At 46.3% G+C, this 15,136-nt stretch overlaps 1 protein-coding gene across 4 annotated transcripts in view; it reads left to right on the forward strand.

The window, feature by feature from the left end:
• Positions 1-6,812, forward strand: part of DCLK1 (doublecortin like kinase 1) — a 352,130-nt gene extending 345,318 nt beyond the window's left edge. For all 4 annotated transcript variants that reach the window (XM_061434782.1, XM_061434781.1, XM_061434784.1 and 1 more), the window contains one exon: positions 2,560-6,812. In XM_061434782.1, coding sequence (XP_061290766.1) covers positions 2,560-2,617 — 58 coding nt within the window. In that variant the 3' untranslated portion in view covers positions 2,618-6,812. The remainder of the gene's footprint in view (positions 1-2,559) is intronic.
• The last annotated feature ends 8,324 nt before the right edge of the window (positions 6,813-15,136 follow it).

Genomic DNA, 15,136 nt, shown 5'->3' on the forward strand with positions numbered 1-15,136 from the left:
TGAACGTGAACCTAAGGGAATGGTGCCATCCAAGCTGTGAGTGCACAGACAGGGCATTTCGGTGTCGGAGTAGAAATCGCCTGTCAGTGGCTGCCCCCAAGAGCAACTTGGAGTGGTTGAGTCCATGATGGGGAAATGAGGCAGATGTGGAGAAGGTGCTAGTGAGGGTGAGAACACACTCTACATTCTAATGTGAGCTGGGTTCTGCATCGCTTTCCTCTGACCTGCAGTTCCTTTATTTTAAAACATCTTACATTGTAAAGAGAACAAACAAACCTCCACCTTATATTTCTGGGAGTCTTTGCTATTTCGAGAGCATGTGCACTTCTGTTTTTACCTTTTAACAACTCAGGAGGGCTGCAGGGGGCGGGGTTATCCTTACTCCTTATTTACCTGAGAACTGAGTAAATGGTTCCCACAACCAGTAGTGGACTGAGCTACTGCTGCTGCTAAGTCACGTCAGTCGTGTCCGACTCCGTGCGACCCCATAGACGGCAGCCCACAGGCTCCCCCGTCCCTGGGATTCTCCAGGCAAGAACACTGGAGTGGGTTGCCATTTCCTTCTCCAATGCATGAAAGTGAAAAGTGAAAGGAAAGTCGCTCAGTCGTGTCCGACTCTTAGCGACCCCATGGACTGCAGCCTACCAGGCTCCTTCGTCCATGGGATTTGCCAGGCAAGAGTACTAGAGTGGGGTGCCATTGCCTTCTCCCGTGGACTGAGCAGGACTCCAAATATCTAACTCAAAATCCAACATGCAATTTTCTCGGCAACACTGGGGAACCTGTCTGCTAGTCAGTATTCAGTTTGATGCCAAGTGATTTTTTCTTTCTCAAGAAGGTAGAAATATTTTTTATAACCAAGAGAAGAGTTTATATTACTCTGGACTTAACTACAGAGTGGTGTTTATGTACGTCAGACTAAATAGACTCCTGCTTTTTTATGTTCAACTCTACACAAACAGAACATTTTCAGTTTGCTTTGAAAGCAAAATACCATGTGTTGTAACTTTACAATGTTTTAAATAAAGTTAGGGATTTAAGTTTATGATGCTGAAAACTATCAAAAAGTCGGCAGGCATAAGACCAAGAGGGCCTCACGTATAAGTACGTGAGGGCCCTTAAAAGTTCTACAGGTTGGTGAATCAAAGGTAGACATTTCAATACTTATTGAATTATTGTATTAAAAATCCAGTGAAACAAGAAGGGAATTATTAAAGTTTATCTTCCTCATCAATTTACAACACTGTTACTCAACATGTGGGTAGTTTTTAAAGCCGAGCAGTTCAGCCTAACGAAGCCATTTACTGTACTGGTTCTACACACTGCCTTCTCTTTCTCTCTTTATTACTTCATTTTGTAACTTTGATTGCCCCATTTTAGATCTAAGATTGCTCTAATGCTACACTGCAGTTGTATGAGGGGCTTAGTTTTCACTTTGTTCTCAGAACCCGGCCGGCTATAAATTTATCTCTGTTCTTTGAAGAAGTTAACAGTAAATTTCCAAGAGGAAAAATGGTGGTATATATCCCTGTAGAGGAAAAGTAATCTCTTAAAAGCAGAATAACCTCCAGGCTACATCCTTTTAAAGAGGGACTTTCAAACAAGGATGCCTTCAAACTTTTATGTGTGTTCTGTATTTTTCTTCAGGCTTTGTACCTGCTCTCCTGCTCTCTGTGTAAGGTTTCTCTGTGATGAGCCATCCTGCTCACACCCATTAAAATCTGTAATGAAGCCATGCCCTTCCCAATCCTGATGTCATAATAACTTCCAGAGCACATCCTGGAGACGATCCGAGGTTTCCTCCGGAAAAGGAGGCAGGAGTTGGAGTCCCTGACGCTGAACCTCAGCTCCGTAGATTCCCATGTACTACAGTGAAAACGAACTTTGTAGAGGGAAATCCATGGGAAAGTTTCCATCAGGTTTAATTGCATTCAGAGCAGTTTTCAACGTCAGAGCTGGTTCATTCAAATTAAACCCACCCTTCCCACACTCCCTCCTCAACAGATAATAAGATCATTTAGAATGAGGAGGTGCTAAAATAACGGGATGAGCTTGTGGCTCTGTTTCTGTGTCTGACAACTTCATCACCTCTCGTCTTTTATTATACAGCTGCCTGGAGCTGCATGTTGATGAACGAGGCACTGCCCGGTGTCCTCGCATGTCAGGCGCACAAGCCCTGGGCTCCCGTTTACCGGTGGGGCTGGGGGAAGGGGGGTCTCTGGATAGGCTGGGAGCAACCAAGGGTCACAGATGTGGAGCTCAGTGAAGTCTAGGGAGGGCGGGCGAGAGGCTGAACATCATCCATCCTGCCTGTGCCTGCGATGTCACCACGAGGGGCTCGCAGGAGCTGCATCTGGGGGAGCAGAGGGCACCCCAGCAGTGGTGACTGTGGGCACCATAAGTGAGCCATTGTGGACGGTTAACTTTAGCCAGCATATTTTTCTGACTTCAGAAAGTTCCAGAAAGTGTCGTGCGTTTGTGTGTGTCTGTGTGTGTGTGTGTGTGTTTGCCATTTCCTTCGGCCTAATTGTCCTCTTTCTCATTTTATGCCCCTGCTAGACCACCGCTCTTGATAAGGAGAGGCAGGTTTTCCGACGAAGACGCAACCCGGATGTGAGGAGCCGGTACAAGGCCCAGCCAGCTCCGCCGGAACTCAACTCGGAGTCGGAAGACTACTCGCCGAGCTCCTCCGAGACTGTTCGCTCCCCAAACTCGCCCTTTTAATAAGACCCTTTTACTCGAAGTCCTAGCTTAACCCTTTGAGACTCTGAGGTTTGTTTCCCCCACCCCCAAATTTATGTCAAACAGTTTCATCTGATCTACCTAGCACTCAATGCTTGAATGGCCGAGCAGAACAGTGTGTTTTTCTGGTATCCTTGTAGCGATTTCCCTTTTGCTGAATGAGACTGTGACATGTTGTTGGTGAAGATGACAACTTGCTGCTAATTGGGTCCTCAAAGGGTTAAGGCTATTTTGCGACTTTTAAAATGTAGAAGCAATGAATGTTTTCATCAGTGGAGCTAGGCTCTGCAGTATGTAACATAGCACGTGTTAACCCTCTGAGTGCATGGGATTTTATGGAGAATGCTTGAGGGAATCTTTCAGGCCTCTGGATTTATATGCACATGTTTCTTGATTTTGCTAGAGATTAAGGGGTTATTAGATGCTGAGATGTCCAGACAGGAAGAGCGTCTAGCATGCTGTCTTGCTTGTCCTTTTTTTGTGGGTTTAGAACATGGCAGGTTTATAACTTAAGCATCAGCATCCCTTTCCTCTTCACAATCCTATTAAGAAAGGGGCTTTTTTAAAGAAAGAGGTCTAACTGCCAGCTTCCCTGAGTCCTGCATCCCAAGTGAAGGGACCTGGGTCTGTGGCCAACAGCCTGACCCAGGATATAGACGGTGGCCCCCCTCCCCCAAATCACCTCCATATGAAGACGTGCTGATGACGCCCCAGAAATGCTGCTTCCACTTCAGCTGCTACTGCTGCCAGTGCAGACCCTCAGGAAGTCACCATAGCTTGCCCTGTACTTGGTGAGTCAGGGTCTGCCTGCTCAGTATGAAACATCTACAGGAAAAAAAAAACAAACAAACTGGTGGAAAAGAGCAATAAATTGCCAGGTGCTCTACAGGGCTGGAATGTCAAACAGGAAGAGGCAACAAGACCCTGTTCTTTGTCTCATCTGCTTTTTTCATGCAGTTCAGTCTTCAGTGTGAGATCCACACAGAGTATGAAGTCCACACACAGAACATGAAGTCCATACACAGGAGCAGCGCCCGGAACTAGGCGCCCAGAGGCAAGTGCTTTGCAAGGTGGCCAAGGAGAAAGCAGAGTGGACCAGCAGTCTAGAATATTTTCAAAATGCTTTTTAATAAACCATCGGTGAGATGATTCCACGTGCACCTTTAGGTTACTTACATATAGTCTCAGGGAGAACAGGATGGGAGAGCTAGAGGGTATCCCTGAGGATAAAACCTCCGCTCCCTAGGATGACCTTTATATAGCACTGTCTTTAGCTGTCCAGAGAGAGATGCTATTTTCTTTCTTTGGTCCAAGTCCTGTCCAACAGCTGTATTTTACTCCTGTTTCCAAATCTTTCTCCCTAGCCCTGTGTCTCCCCTGGAGTGTGTTATGCTTGGAATGGGGGCCCGCAGCAGCCTGCGGTCACTGCTTAGGTGCTTAGGGAAGAGGCTGGCCGGGGTGTTTGGCAAGGCAGGGTTTGTCCCAACTCAAATGTCCTCCTGAGGTTTGCTTCGCTCCCTGGCCGGGAAGACAACCATGATGGCTCATGAAATTTGCATCTAGATGGCTGGACAGCACTCACTGTCTCTGCTCTGAGATGTACTTCGACACCTGAAAGTCTTGAAATGTGTGTGCGGCACTTCCACAGTCAGTTCAGACACAGATCGGTCTTCAGTGGCCACCTTTTACTCTTCAGCTGATAAATGTATGGTCTCTATTACTATCGATCTAAAAATCACAGCATGCCATGACTTCTGCACCATGGTCCCCACCCCGCCCCTCGCCACCCCCCCCCCAAGTTTTTGACTCTTTCACCTTTAGGTTTATCTCTTCTGTGTTGTCTTGCCATGTAAATATTAGGTCATTTACTGAGAGCACCTCCACCTGTTTTTTAAGAGAGTCCTGAAATCTGACACACGACATCACAAAGTAGCACAAATCAGTTGGGTTTTCTGGCGAAGAGGGGGCGGGCAGGACGCCAGGAAGGTATGGTGTAGGCAGATTCCATATAGTAAAGTACTCAGAACTGGTCAGAAATTACTGCTTTCTCTAGAACTCTAAAGCAAAGCACTATTCAAAGTAAGACGAAGGAGCAGGTTCCTAGATTGGCCTCAGTTATAAATGTGTGAATATGAAGAAAGCCTATGTGCGGAGACCTACCTGCGGTAAGACTGTGGTTTTCCTTGGGCCTCCCTGGTAGCTCAGTTGGTAAAGAATCTGCCTGCAATGCAGGAGACCCCAGTTCTATTCCTGGGTCAGGAAGATCCCCTGGAGAAGGAATAGGCTACCCACTCCAGTATTCTTGGGCTTCCCTTGTGGCTCAGCTGGGAAAGAATCCACCTGCAACGCGGGAGACCTGGACTTGATCCCTGGGTTGGGAAGATCCCCTAGAGAAGGGAAAGGCTACCCACTCCAGTATTCTGGCCTGGAGAATTCCATGGACTGTATAGTCCATGGGGTCACAAAGAGTTGGACACGACTGAGCAACTTTCACTTTACTTCACTTTCTTTCTCTGAATTAATTACTGCTTTTTCCATGGGCATTGTGTGTATGATGCCAGCATCTAGTGTACATACCTTACAATGCATGGCTCAGGCCTTTTTCACCCAAGTCTTGAAGGACTGTGGACTGTGTAAAGCTGTGGCGTGTTTCCCATAACACTGCAGAGGGGCCGCTCGGAAGAATGAAGGGCCGTTCAGCATGGGGATCCCAGCGCATCGCTGCAGAATTTGAATGATCTATGCTGAATAAATAGTGGAATGAGACCTGTCAAGTAGAAATATTGAGTAATCAGATGGAATGCAATCTTTTCAGCACTAAGCTATCGAGATCCTGAATGTCAGAGATGTACTCAGAGGGTTAACAGACAAGCACAAGGCATGCTGATTACGTGGGTGTACCCAGACTGCTTTTGCTTCTTAGCCAGTGCTAATTTTTTTCACGACATTCTTGGGATAGTTCAAGTTTGAAATAATTAAGTGGTGGTGTTCTTTAAGGAATTTCTATAACCAAATTGATCTTATTTTTTATTTCACTTTATTAGAGAATAAATATGTACCATTATGGCAGTGTATCTCTGTACTTATCAATTTACTCATTGCCACAAGCGTCCCCATATTTTTCTTTTCTATGTATTTAATATAGCTTTTATGGTGGTGGCCTGGTGATGGGGACTGTCTTTCCTCTATTGATACATGACCAACCATATGGTATTTTCAAGGGGAATTTTAAGATTCATTTTGTTTCAGTTTTGGTAGTAGACTAGTTAAGGAAAAACTCTTTCATTACTTGCATCATGTAAACCATCTCTGTAGATGAGAACCGTTCATATTGATGAACACATTTTTTTTTCTCAGCACTGTAGCAGAAACCATTTATTCTCATAATCAATGCATATGTGATTTGCTCCATATCGTTAGAAGGAAAAGTAAGATTTCGGTCATTGAAAATGTTTTTTCTGTAGCCCTCATCTGATTTTACACGTGGTGCATACTAAAATAAGCAGAGAAAAAAATGCAAATAAACTACTGAAAATGCTTGGTGTTCTGTATTCAGTGAGACCTTCCTAGAACCTGCTCAGCACCCCCATGGGTGGTGCTCAACAGGCCCGTCAGATATTGTTGAAAGAAAGCAATATATCCATAAATGAAGGCTAAAATTGCAATCCTTTACCCTTTGAGGCATATTTCAGTTGGAAAAAAGAAAAGAAAAGAAAAATTGGCTTAACAGAGGGTCACAGAGCTACTGTGTGACCAAGGCTCACGCACGTTAAATCATGGCTGTCTGCTGGCCAGTGGCGCCCATTACACAACTCTGTCCCCGTGCTGAAGGGCAACTGTGCTTGAGGGAGAGCTTTCTTCATATTATTGTGTTGCCTGATAGCCCTTCTCTGGGTCAGAATCTGTCAGCATTTCCATGATAAACTTCTGATTTCAAAGGTTTTTAATTTGATCATAAAAAGGTGCCCCAGGCTGAAGTTTGCTATAGAGGGCCTGTTCCAAAGAATGAAGGTTCACTGCCTTCTTTTCTCTGCCCAATTCTGCAGAGAAAAGAATAACCAAAAAGAAAATCTGGTATGTCTCCCCTCTTTCCTTGTAATTTCAGAATTGTGGAAAGCACCATGATCCAAGATGGTAGTTTAATATAATTATTCATTTGGGTATGGGTTAAAAAAAATTAATGAGTCACCTGGCATATATTGTAGATAACATATCTTTTCTATAATTTGTAAATCATTAATTTTTTAAACTGCTACATGATTTGGGAGGGGTGGGGTGGGAATCCAATCAAAGATTTTTTTAAAACTTGAAGTTGGTCAGTTCAAGGGTTAGCCTTTCCTGTGTGTTGTCTGCCATTTCCATTAGGAGTTTGGGGAAAAAATACTCTCAGACAGACCCTTATTTTGCATGCAGTGATAGAGGGTCAGATATGTGCTTCTTTGGGAGATACGGATTTCTTTAATCAAGTTTCATGAAGCCATTCTAGTCTGTTGGGGAAAATAGTGATTAAAAGCACTTCCAAAATTAACATTTTTGTCAATTCAGATATGATAAGGCGTGCATCAATGGATACACTTCACACATTTTTTGGTTTAAAGACAAAAAAAAAAATCAATGAAACTTGAGAACACATTTGATCACTGCAAATGTGCTTTAAAAATTGGCTCAATGGTGCTTATACATGAAACAGTAACAAATGGGGTCCCTAGGACTGTCAGAAGGAATCTTTCATTTGTATGTAATTACATACTTGAGGAGGAGGTGCTTTTAAAGCAGTCTTTCATTTTTTAATCATCTCAAATATGCAACCATCCATCCAGTAACATTAAGGGTCATAAACTGGTGGGAAACAGGAAATTCAGTGTAGAAGCTTAGGATGCCTCTGGGTGAGGTGGTCTTTATTTCCCCCTTTGGTTTTTTTTGTGTGTGTGTTGCTGTTGTTGTCGTTCATGGGCTTCAATGCTGAAGCTATGCGATCATTTTTCAGTGAGTGAGCTTCTAACTGGCAGGTGTTTTGATCACGGGGTTTGCAATCTCTTGCCCTTGGAGACAAGTGAGGGCTCTAGTTTCATTCTTTTTCATAAAGGAAGTGCAATCTCTGTAATTAAATCCTACCTGTAAATTTCCTCGACATTCTTTTTTGGTCCACTGACATGAGACCCTTAATGTTGCTTCAGTGTAAAATTGTATATTTTTGTCTGTGATATACTTTATTAACTTAAAGTAAATAATAGTTCTAAAAGCCTTCACTGTTGGTATTAAGAGAAAGTAGGGTTTTAAAAGTGATGATAAAGATGCTATAATGGCAATTCATTCCAGTCCAATTGAATGCGGTAAGAAAAAGACCTTGAATAGTTCTCTAGGGACAATTTCTCACTGGCCATTGACATTAATCTTTGATGTATTCTTAGAAAAAAATTTTTAAAAATTGAAACTGGTCCAAGGTTAGAGTCATATCCTCGATAACTATTTTTTTTTAATTTTATTAGGAAATTAATAATAGTCTTTTTCATTCTGGGTGAAAGAAAATTATTAAAGGATTAGTTGAGTGTGAAATTAAATAGTATTTTGCTCATGCATACTGAAAAGGTGGGCTCGGAACTTGATGTATTTAAACAAGTTTCTGAAAGGTTTCAATTTGGTGCAAGAAAAAAAATTCAATGTTTCCTTTGAAAATACTGAATTTATCAATTGCTGCATGGATCAGATGGCACAGGTTAATCTTTGATTTTCAAAATCTTAATGAAGTAACTATCAAATGATTTGTATCCATGATTAAAGCTGGAATGAGATCTGATTTTTTTCCTAATCTCTCAGTTTAAGCTAATAAATGTAGGTTAATGTGGATGAAATCATCTGTGATATATTATGTTCATTTATCAACTGAGCTTTTTTGATGTTGCCTGTTTTTATGTAAAACATGTTCTTAAAGGTTAATAAAAGAATAGTACTTGGTGTATGAACTACTACGTAATGCCCGAGCTCCCATGTCCACTCTTCAGTTCACTCTGCCGCAATGGAGTAAAATTTCATTTCAGTTCAGTTCATAATTGACACATTCAGTCCACGAAGGAATAACCCAGCTGTGTTCTTGGGGGGAATTCTCTCTATGCAAGGCTTTAAAAATTAGTCATGCGGTCAGAGTGTAGCTTTCCCACATGTCCTTCGTGGCAGAGTGTCTATTTCATGAGCATAATTCAAAAACAACTATTCCAAAAATGTCCCTTTTCATATATTACCTTCCCGCCTGGGCCAGTGACTCGGATATACACAAAGAAATCAAATACCATTCAGCCCGACTTTATCCTTCCACCTATCTGCCCCAGTTCTCCAGAGAAGAGTGTTGTTTTATCCACTACCCTGTAAATTAGCTGCTGTTTTTTTTTATAGTGATGTCCTATTAGGCAACCCACGTGTGATATTGACCTGAGAGAAAATTGCAAAAATGTACAGCGGAATCAAGTTCTTTCCTACGTGAGTTGTTCAGAGATAGGAGATTGAAAAGTCGGCCAGCAAAAGTGATTCCAGGTCCCCTGGTGTCCTATGAAGGTGCCAGAGGATCTCGGAGCACTTATAAAATTAGCGATCCCCTTCCCAGCCATCTACATGCGGCCGCTGCCGCCGCGGCTGTTGTTTTGCCTTTTGCTCCTCTGCAGTGAAATTGCTAGGTCCTTTCTAGGCTTTCAGAGCAACTGCTGTGAAACAATACCTAAAGTGATTGTTTCCTAAGGACCATTACCTTGTTTTATGAGGCTGGCAGTTTCCCCAAAAACCTGCCATCAGAAAAAACAAAAAAATTGCCCCGACACAGAAACGTCAAACGCTACTGGCATCTCTGGGATTGAGGAGGGTAATACTGCCATGTCAGGAAACTGGGAGATGGGCGTTCCAGCGGGGCGGAACTAACGTTCAGTTAAGGAAGTTTTGCACACGGAGGTAAACGGGTAACAGGGAAAGCGGCATCCCGGGGAATTCCTTACACACAAGAGAGGCTCTGCCTTGTCTTCGAAGGTAGCCAGCTTCCCCAGCTCCAGAAGGGGCACCGAGGGAAGATGGGGAGCCCCGCCCAGCCAGCTGGACCAGCCAAACTCACGCTGGCCGCCAGCTCTGCGACAGATGTCCTTGCCAGCTTGCCTGCACATCCAAATCGTTCATTCAAATGTTTCTTGAGTAAGTGCCAACACCGCACTTACTGGGGCACTTCACTGGGGTTTAGAAAAGAAAAGGGAAACTCTGTTGTCCGTTTTCATTTTTACTATGATCAGAAGATGTTAAAGACAAGGACAGGGGTCTCCAGAAGAAAGCTTTGCTATTTATTCTGAGACTCCTGGTCTGGGGTTCAGACAACCCGGACATCATCAGACCCTGTGGTTACAGCAACTTGGATTCTCCCACTCGAGGATGTGTTTGCCATCTGCCTGTTCGGTGGTGCCCACACCCTGTGATACCCTTGGCTCTGCTCCTGGCCCTCTGAGGTAGAAGGCCTCCCAGAGTCCTCTCCTCCCTTCGTAATTAGCACGCGATTTACAGCTGTCCTAAACTAGCGCATTTATTCAGCAAGCATCGTCCAGGACCTACAGTGAGTGACGCGCCGTGGAGGCGGAGATGAACAAGACACAATTCCTGTTCTTGAGAATCTCAGATCTGGTGAGAACTCTTCTCTGGATGCCCACGAGTTGGGGCACCTGATTTATCACTCACAGATGGCCGAACTCCAGTTTGTCGGGGGCCGAGGCACCCCTACCAGCCTGAGACTGGCCCTTTCAGCCTGCTAGGTCTGCAGGCCAAGCTTCAGTCATGCGCACACGCATCTGTGGCTTGCTCTCTTACAACAATTCAGAGATCTGTGTGTTGCCCTTAGAAAGCCCCTGGAAGGAGGCAAAGAAGGGGAGGAAAGCGGAGAGCAAGAGTGGGAGGGAAGGAAGGAATGACAGCTGCCAAGACTGAAGCTGCCCGGGTCTTAGGACCCAGAGTGTCATTTGAGGGTAAGAATACTAATATCTCACAGAAAAGTGAAAGTGAAGTCACTCAGTTGTGTCCGACTCTTTGCAGCCCCATGGACTGTAGCCTACCAGGCTCCTCCATCCATGGAATTTTCCAGGCAAGAGTACTGGAGTGGGTTGCCATTTCCTTCTCCAGGGGATCTTCCTGACCCAGGGATCGAACCTGGGTCTCCCGCATTGCAGGTGGACGCTTTACCCTATGAGCCACCACAGTCTCAGCTCAGAGTCTCACAGTGTGCTCCTCAAACCCAGTCCGAGGACATGCTCTGTAGAATCACAGGGCATACCTTCCTGTAGCTTTGACATGGCTTTGGTCTCTTCACCAAAGTGAGTGGACCCCCCTTCCCCGAGACAGGATGAGCAATAAGATCCCACCAATGGCACCGTCAGTGCATCTCTTTAGGAAGCAGAAGGTGAGGTGTTTCCCAAGAATGGTCTAATTCTCACCCCTCACTGCCCATTGACTTCCGGGAACTTCTCAGAGGACCTGCAGCCGGTAACGGGATTTCAGCCTGGGGGACCCTCTCCGCCATCCGCCCTCAGGGCACACCCTCTAGTCCCATTTCCAGCAAGCCCCTGTCAGGCGCCAGTCCCATTTCCAGCAAGTCCCCTGTCAGGCTCACAGGATCCATCCTGGGATCACGAGATGGAAGATCTAACCGCTGGGGTCTGGTGTGGGAAACCAGCGAGCAGAGGGGCGGCACCCAGCACGGTCAGGGCTGTGAGGAGAGAGCTGGGGTGCTCCGTGGGCACTCTGGGAATTCACCTCACTGAGATACAGGGCTGGGGGCACTCAGAGGAGGCTTCCTGGATCAGGTGGCCCTAAGGGAGGGTCTGAAGGAGAAGCAGAGATCAGCCAAGAGAAGGAGAAATGTGCTTCAAGCCGTAGGAACGGAGAGAACACGGCGGAACTCGGGGAGGGTAAGATGGAGGCTACAGCCGGGCCTGAGGAGGCCAGGATACAGCCCGGGCAGTGGGCCTCTCACACCCTCAGCTGGCACACAGAACAGGCGTGCAGGCCGGCCCATGTGGTCCACTGAAAATGTGGTGGGTAGAAACGAAACAGCCCAGATGCTGGGTCCCCAGGGCTGGTTAAAGGAGGAAGTGAAGCCGGGTGAACAGCACTTGAGGGAGCAGTAGAGACCCTTCCTTTTCTGAAATAATACGAACCCTGATGGATCCCTCACCGCAGTGACAAGAGGGCAGCCTCCCTGTGCAAACAGAGGACCTGGTCATGTGTTAACCCCTTCCTACAAGGAGTAGAGTCTCCAAATCCCAAAGCTTCTCGGATCACAGTAGGGGAAAAGAGTCATATCATTCTCTCCTGTGTTGCTTCACCGCTGGGGGGAAAAAAAAAGGAAAAGAGAAATCCACTGACCCTGAAAATAGCTCTCTCTCTCCTCCCTCCCGGACAAATCCACATTATCACCTTTCCCTACAGCGGGGTGATAATTAATGTTCCACCCGAGAGAGGTTTCGTTATTCCATCAGAATTACCTATTAATTTTCTGGATTCTTCCAACGAAGCGGTGAACTTGTCATGAAGGGCACGTTGTTCAGAATGTGAAATATCCTTTCATTTTCAACAGGTAAATCAAGGCCAAATCAACCTAGACATGTTTAATTTCCTCTCTCAACATGGTTCCCTCTGTTCTCACGGCTGTGGATGTTTCTTTTTTTCAAGAACATTTTCTAAGTTCTCTGCTCATGCTGGGCAAATCGTTTGGGCTTCGTCAATAGCTTCTATTGTTTCCTAGCTTCTCAGTAGAGGAAGGTTCACGCTGTTTTCTTAAACTGGAAAACTGAACATTTCCTGCTCAGGATGGGAGAGAGACCTCATTCCAACACTTGCATCCACTGATTGTCTCAAGGGACGTCTCCTGCCCAGTGGTTTTGTGGGTTCTCCCGATTTGTCCACACCTTGGTGTGCTTCTCTGCAAAAATGTTGTCGATGGGTATGTATACCTGAATCCCTCTGCCTCTCACAACAGGGCTTCCCTCTCTCAACAAGTCTGTACCAAAAATGTCTGAGGAAAACACACCAAGGGCAGCCCTGCTGGAGAAAAGAAAGTGAAAGTCGCTCAGTCGTGTCCGACTCTTTGCAGCCTCATGGACTATACAGTCCATGGAATTCTCCAGGCTAAAACACTGGAGTGGGTAGCCCCCTTCTCCAGGGGATCTTCCCAACCCAGGGACTGACTGCATTGCGTGTGGATTCTTTACAAGCTGAGCCACCAGAGAAGCCCAAGAATACTTGAGTGGGTAGCCTATCCCTTCTCCAGGGGATCTTCCCTACCCAGGGATCGAACCAGGGTCTCTTGCATTGCAGGCAGATTCTTTACCAGCTGAGCTACAAGGGAAGCCTAGAAGGCAGGCAGTTGTCACCTGAGTAATCAGGTCTCTGGAATAACAGAGCTTGAAGCCTTGCCAGCCTGGAGGTCTGCTCACTACTGAGCCTCAATCTCTTTAGTGTCAGCGGATCAGAGCCTCCATGAGTCCCTCTTACAGTAGCAAAGGTGCCCTCAGACTTAGAGGATCACTTCTATCCAACACAATGAAGATTATCCAATTCAGCTCTGCCTCCCACTTGCCAGCAGGGAAGAACTTTCTAGGTGAGAGGGAGGCGAGGGTCTGTTGGGCCAAGTCAGGCCTCCTTGCACAGGCTCTTGCCTCCTCCCAGCGCTCAGCTCCACTCATTGGCGTTCCAGCAAAAATAGCCCCATAAACCCCTCCACAGCCACATTCATTCACCCCAAGCTGTAATCTGCACCCCTCCTCAGAGGCACATCTGTTTCCTGAAAACCAGGCGGTCACTCCACTATAAGTGTCCAAGGTTTCGCTTCTCCTTAATGTGGCCCTATATCCAGACTGACCTCTGGGTAAACTCGACCCCCATCATAAGCCAGTGGGCCTGCTAGAGATGGAACTTCTCCATTTGGACATCTACTGCATCAACATTTAGCTTTAAGAGCTCAGAACCATAACCACCGCGGCTTCTGTGCTGCTGTAGTTAGCAGGCTCCTTCCCCCTCACTCCACGGCATCCACAGTGGTGGCCGGCACCGGAGTTCCTAGTAGAATCACTACAAAGTTATCCTGAAAGTATGTATGTGTGAGTGGTATGTGCAGTGTATGTGTCTGTATGTATGGTGTGAACAGGCAGTGTGTGTGTGTGCATGGGTGTGTGTGTGTAGGAGTGTATGTGTGTATGTATGTGCCGGGTGTGTGTGTATGTGGTATGTATGTATGCATGTATCTGTGTGTGGTGTGAATACGTGGTATGTATGTAAGCATGTATGTACGCAGGGGTGTGCAGTGTGTATACATGTATGTGTGCATGTATGTGTGGTGCAAACGTGCTGTGTGTGTGTATATGTGCATATGGGGGGGTGATGAAAACACAAGCCCACATCACGGAGCACAGCCAGCTGCCCGCTGCAGGCAGCTTAAGTGTCCCAGGCGTTTGCCTTTGTATCACCCCCGTAAAGATGATCCCGACTCCCACAGCGTCAGGCTTCATAGTCTGTCGTGACACGGGCGCAGCTCCTGGCCAGAGCCGGCCTCCTAGGGCTCTATTTACTCTCCTTCACTGTCATCCACTTCATCCTTTGCTCCCAGCGCAGGAGGCCGCTGCAGTAACTTTAGATTTGGGCAGTCAGCTTCAAAAGTCTTGCCGTAAATCAGGGAGGCGCGACCTGGCACTTGGAAAATGAGACACCCTTTCCTCCAGACTGAGCTCCTATATTTTCAGCTTCAGGTGGGAGGACCCTGTCTGCCCACCTTCCCCCGACTCCGCCGCTCTTCACAGATATCTGATGTGAAAAGCTGCCTGCTGGCTATTGGCATCTTAAAAATGTTTACGTGTGAAATCACCAGACCATTATCTTTCCTCCACTTGAGCCCAGCTCTAACAATCAGCCGTTGCCCTCCAATATTGACTTTCTTTCTTCCTGTTGCTTTGGCTGACAGAAGGATGCCTGCTGGGACCCTGGCCGTGTCTCTGGAGAGTCGGGGGGAGCCCACTGTCCCCCTTAGCCTCATCTGGTGACAGGGTCACAGGAGGGGAAGGGCCACATTTGTAAGTATAAGCAAGGACTCATTCTGTGCAGCTGATGAATACTTCTGAGGGGGAGTGTGTGAAACTCCCCTGCTCCTGGGAAAGCATCTATTTCCTCTATTTGGTTCCAGCCATACCTAAAAGCCAAGTAGAAACCAGGGCGTCCAAGAAAGAGAATTCTCAAGTTCACGAACCACAGCTAATTGAATCCAACATGGCCCTCAGGCTGGCGGCTGTCTGAGCAGAGATCTCTTCACAGGCGTCAAGCTACTTGCTGTGAACGTTCTGTCAGGACTCCAAGCTAAGACCATAGGTCACCTATGAGGAGGGCATCA

Source organism: Bos javanicus, chromosome 12 (assembly GCF_032452875.1).
Source record: "Bos javanicus breed banteng chromosome 12, ARS-OSU_banteng_1.0, whole genome shotgun sequence".
NCBI classification, from domain to species: domain Eukaryota; kingdom Metazoa; phylum Chordata; class Mammalia; order Artiodactyla; family Bovidae; genus Bos; species Bos javanicus.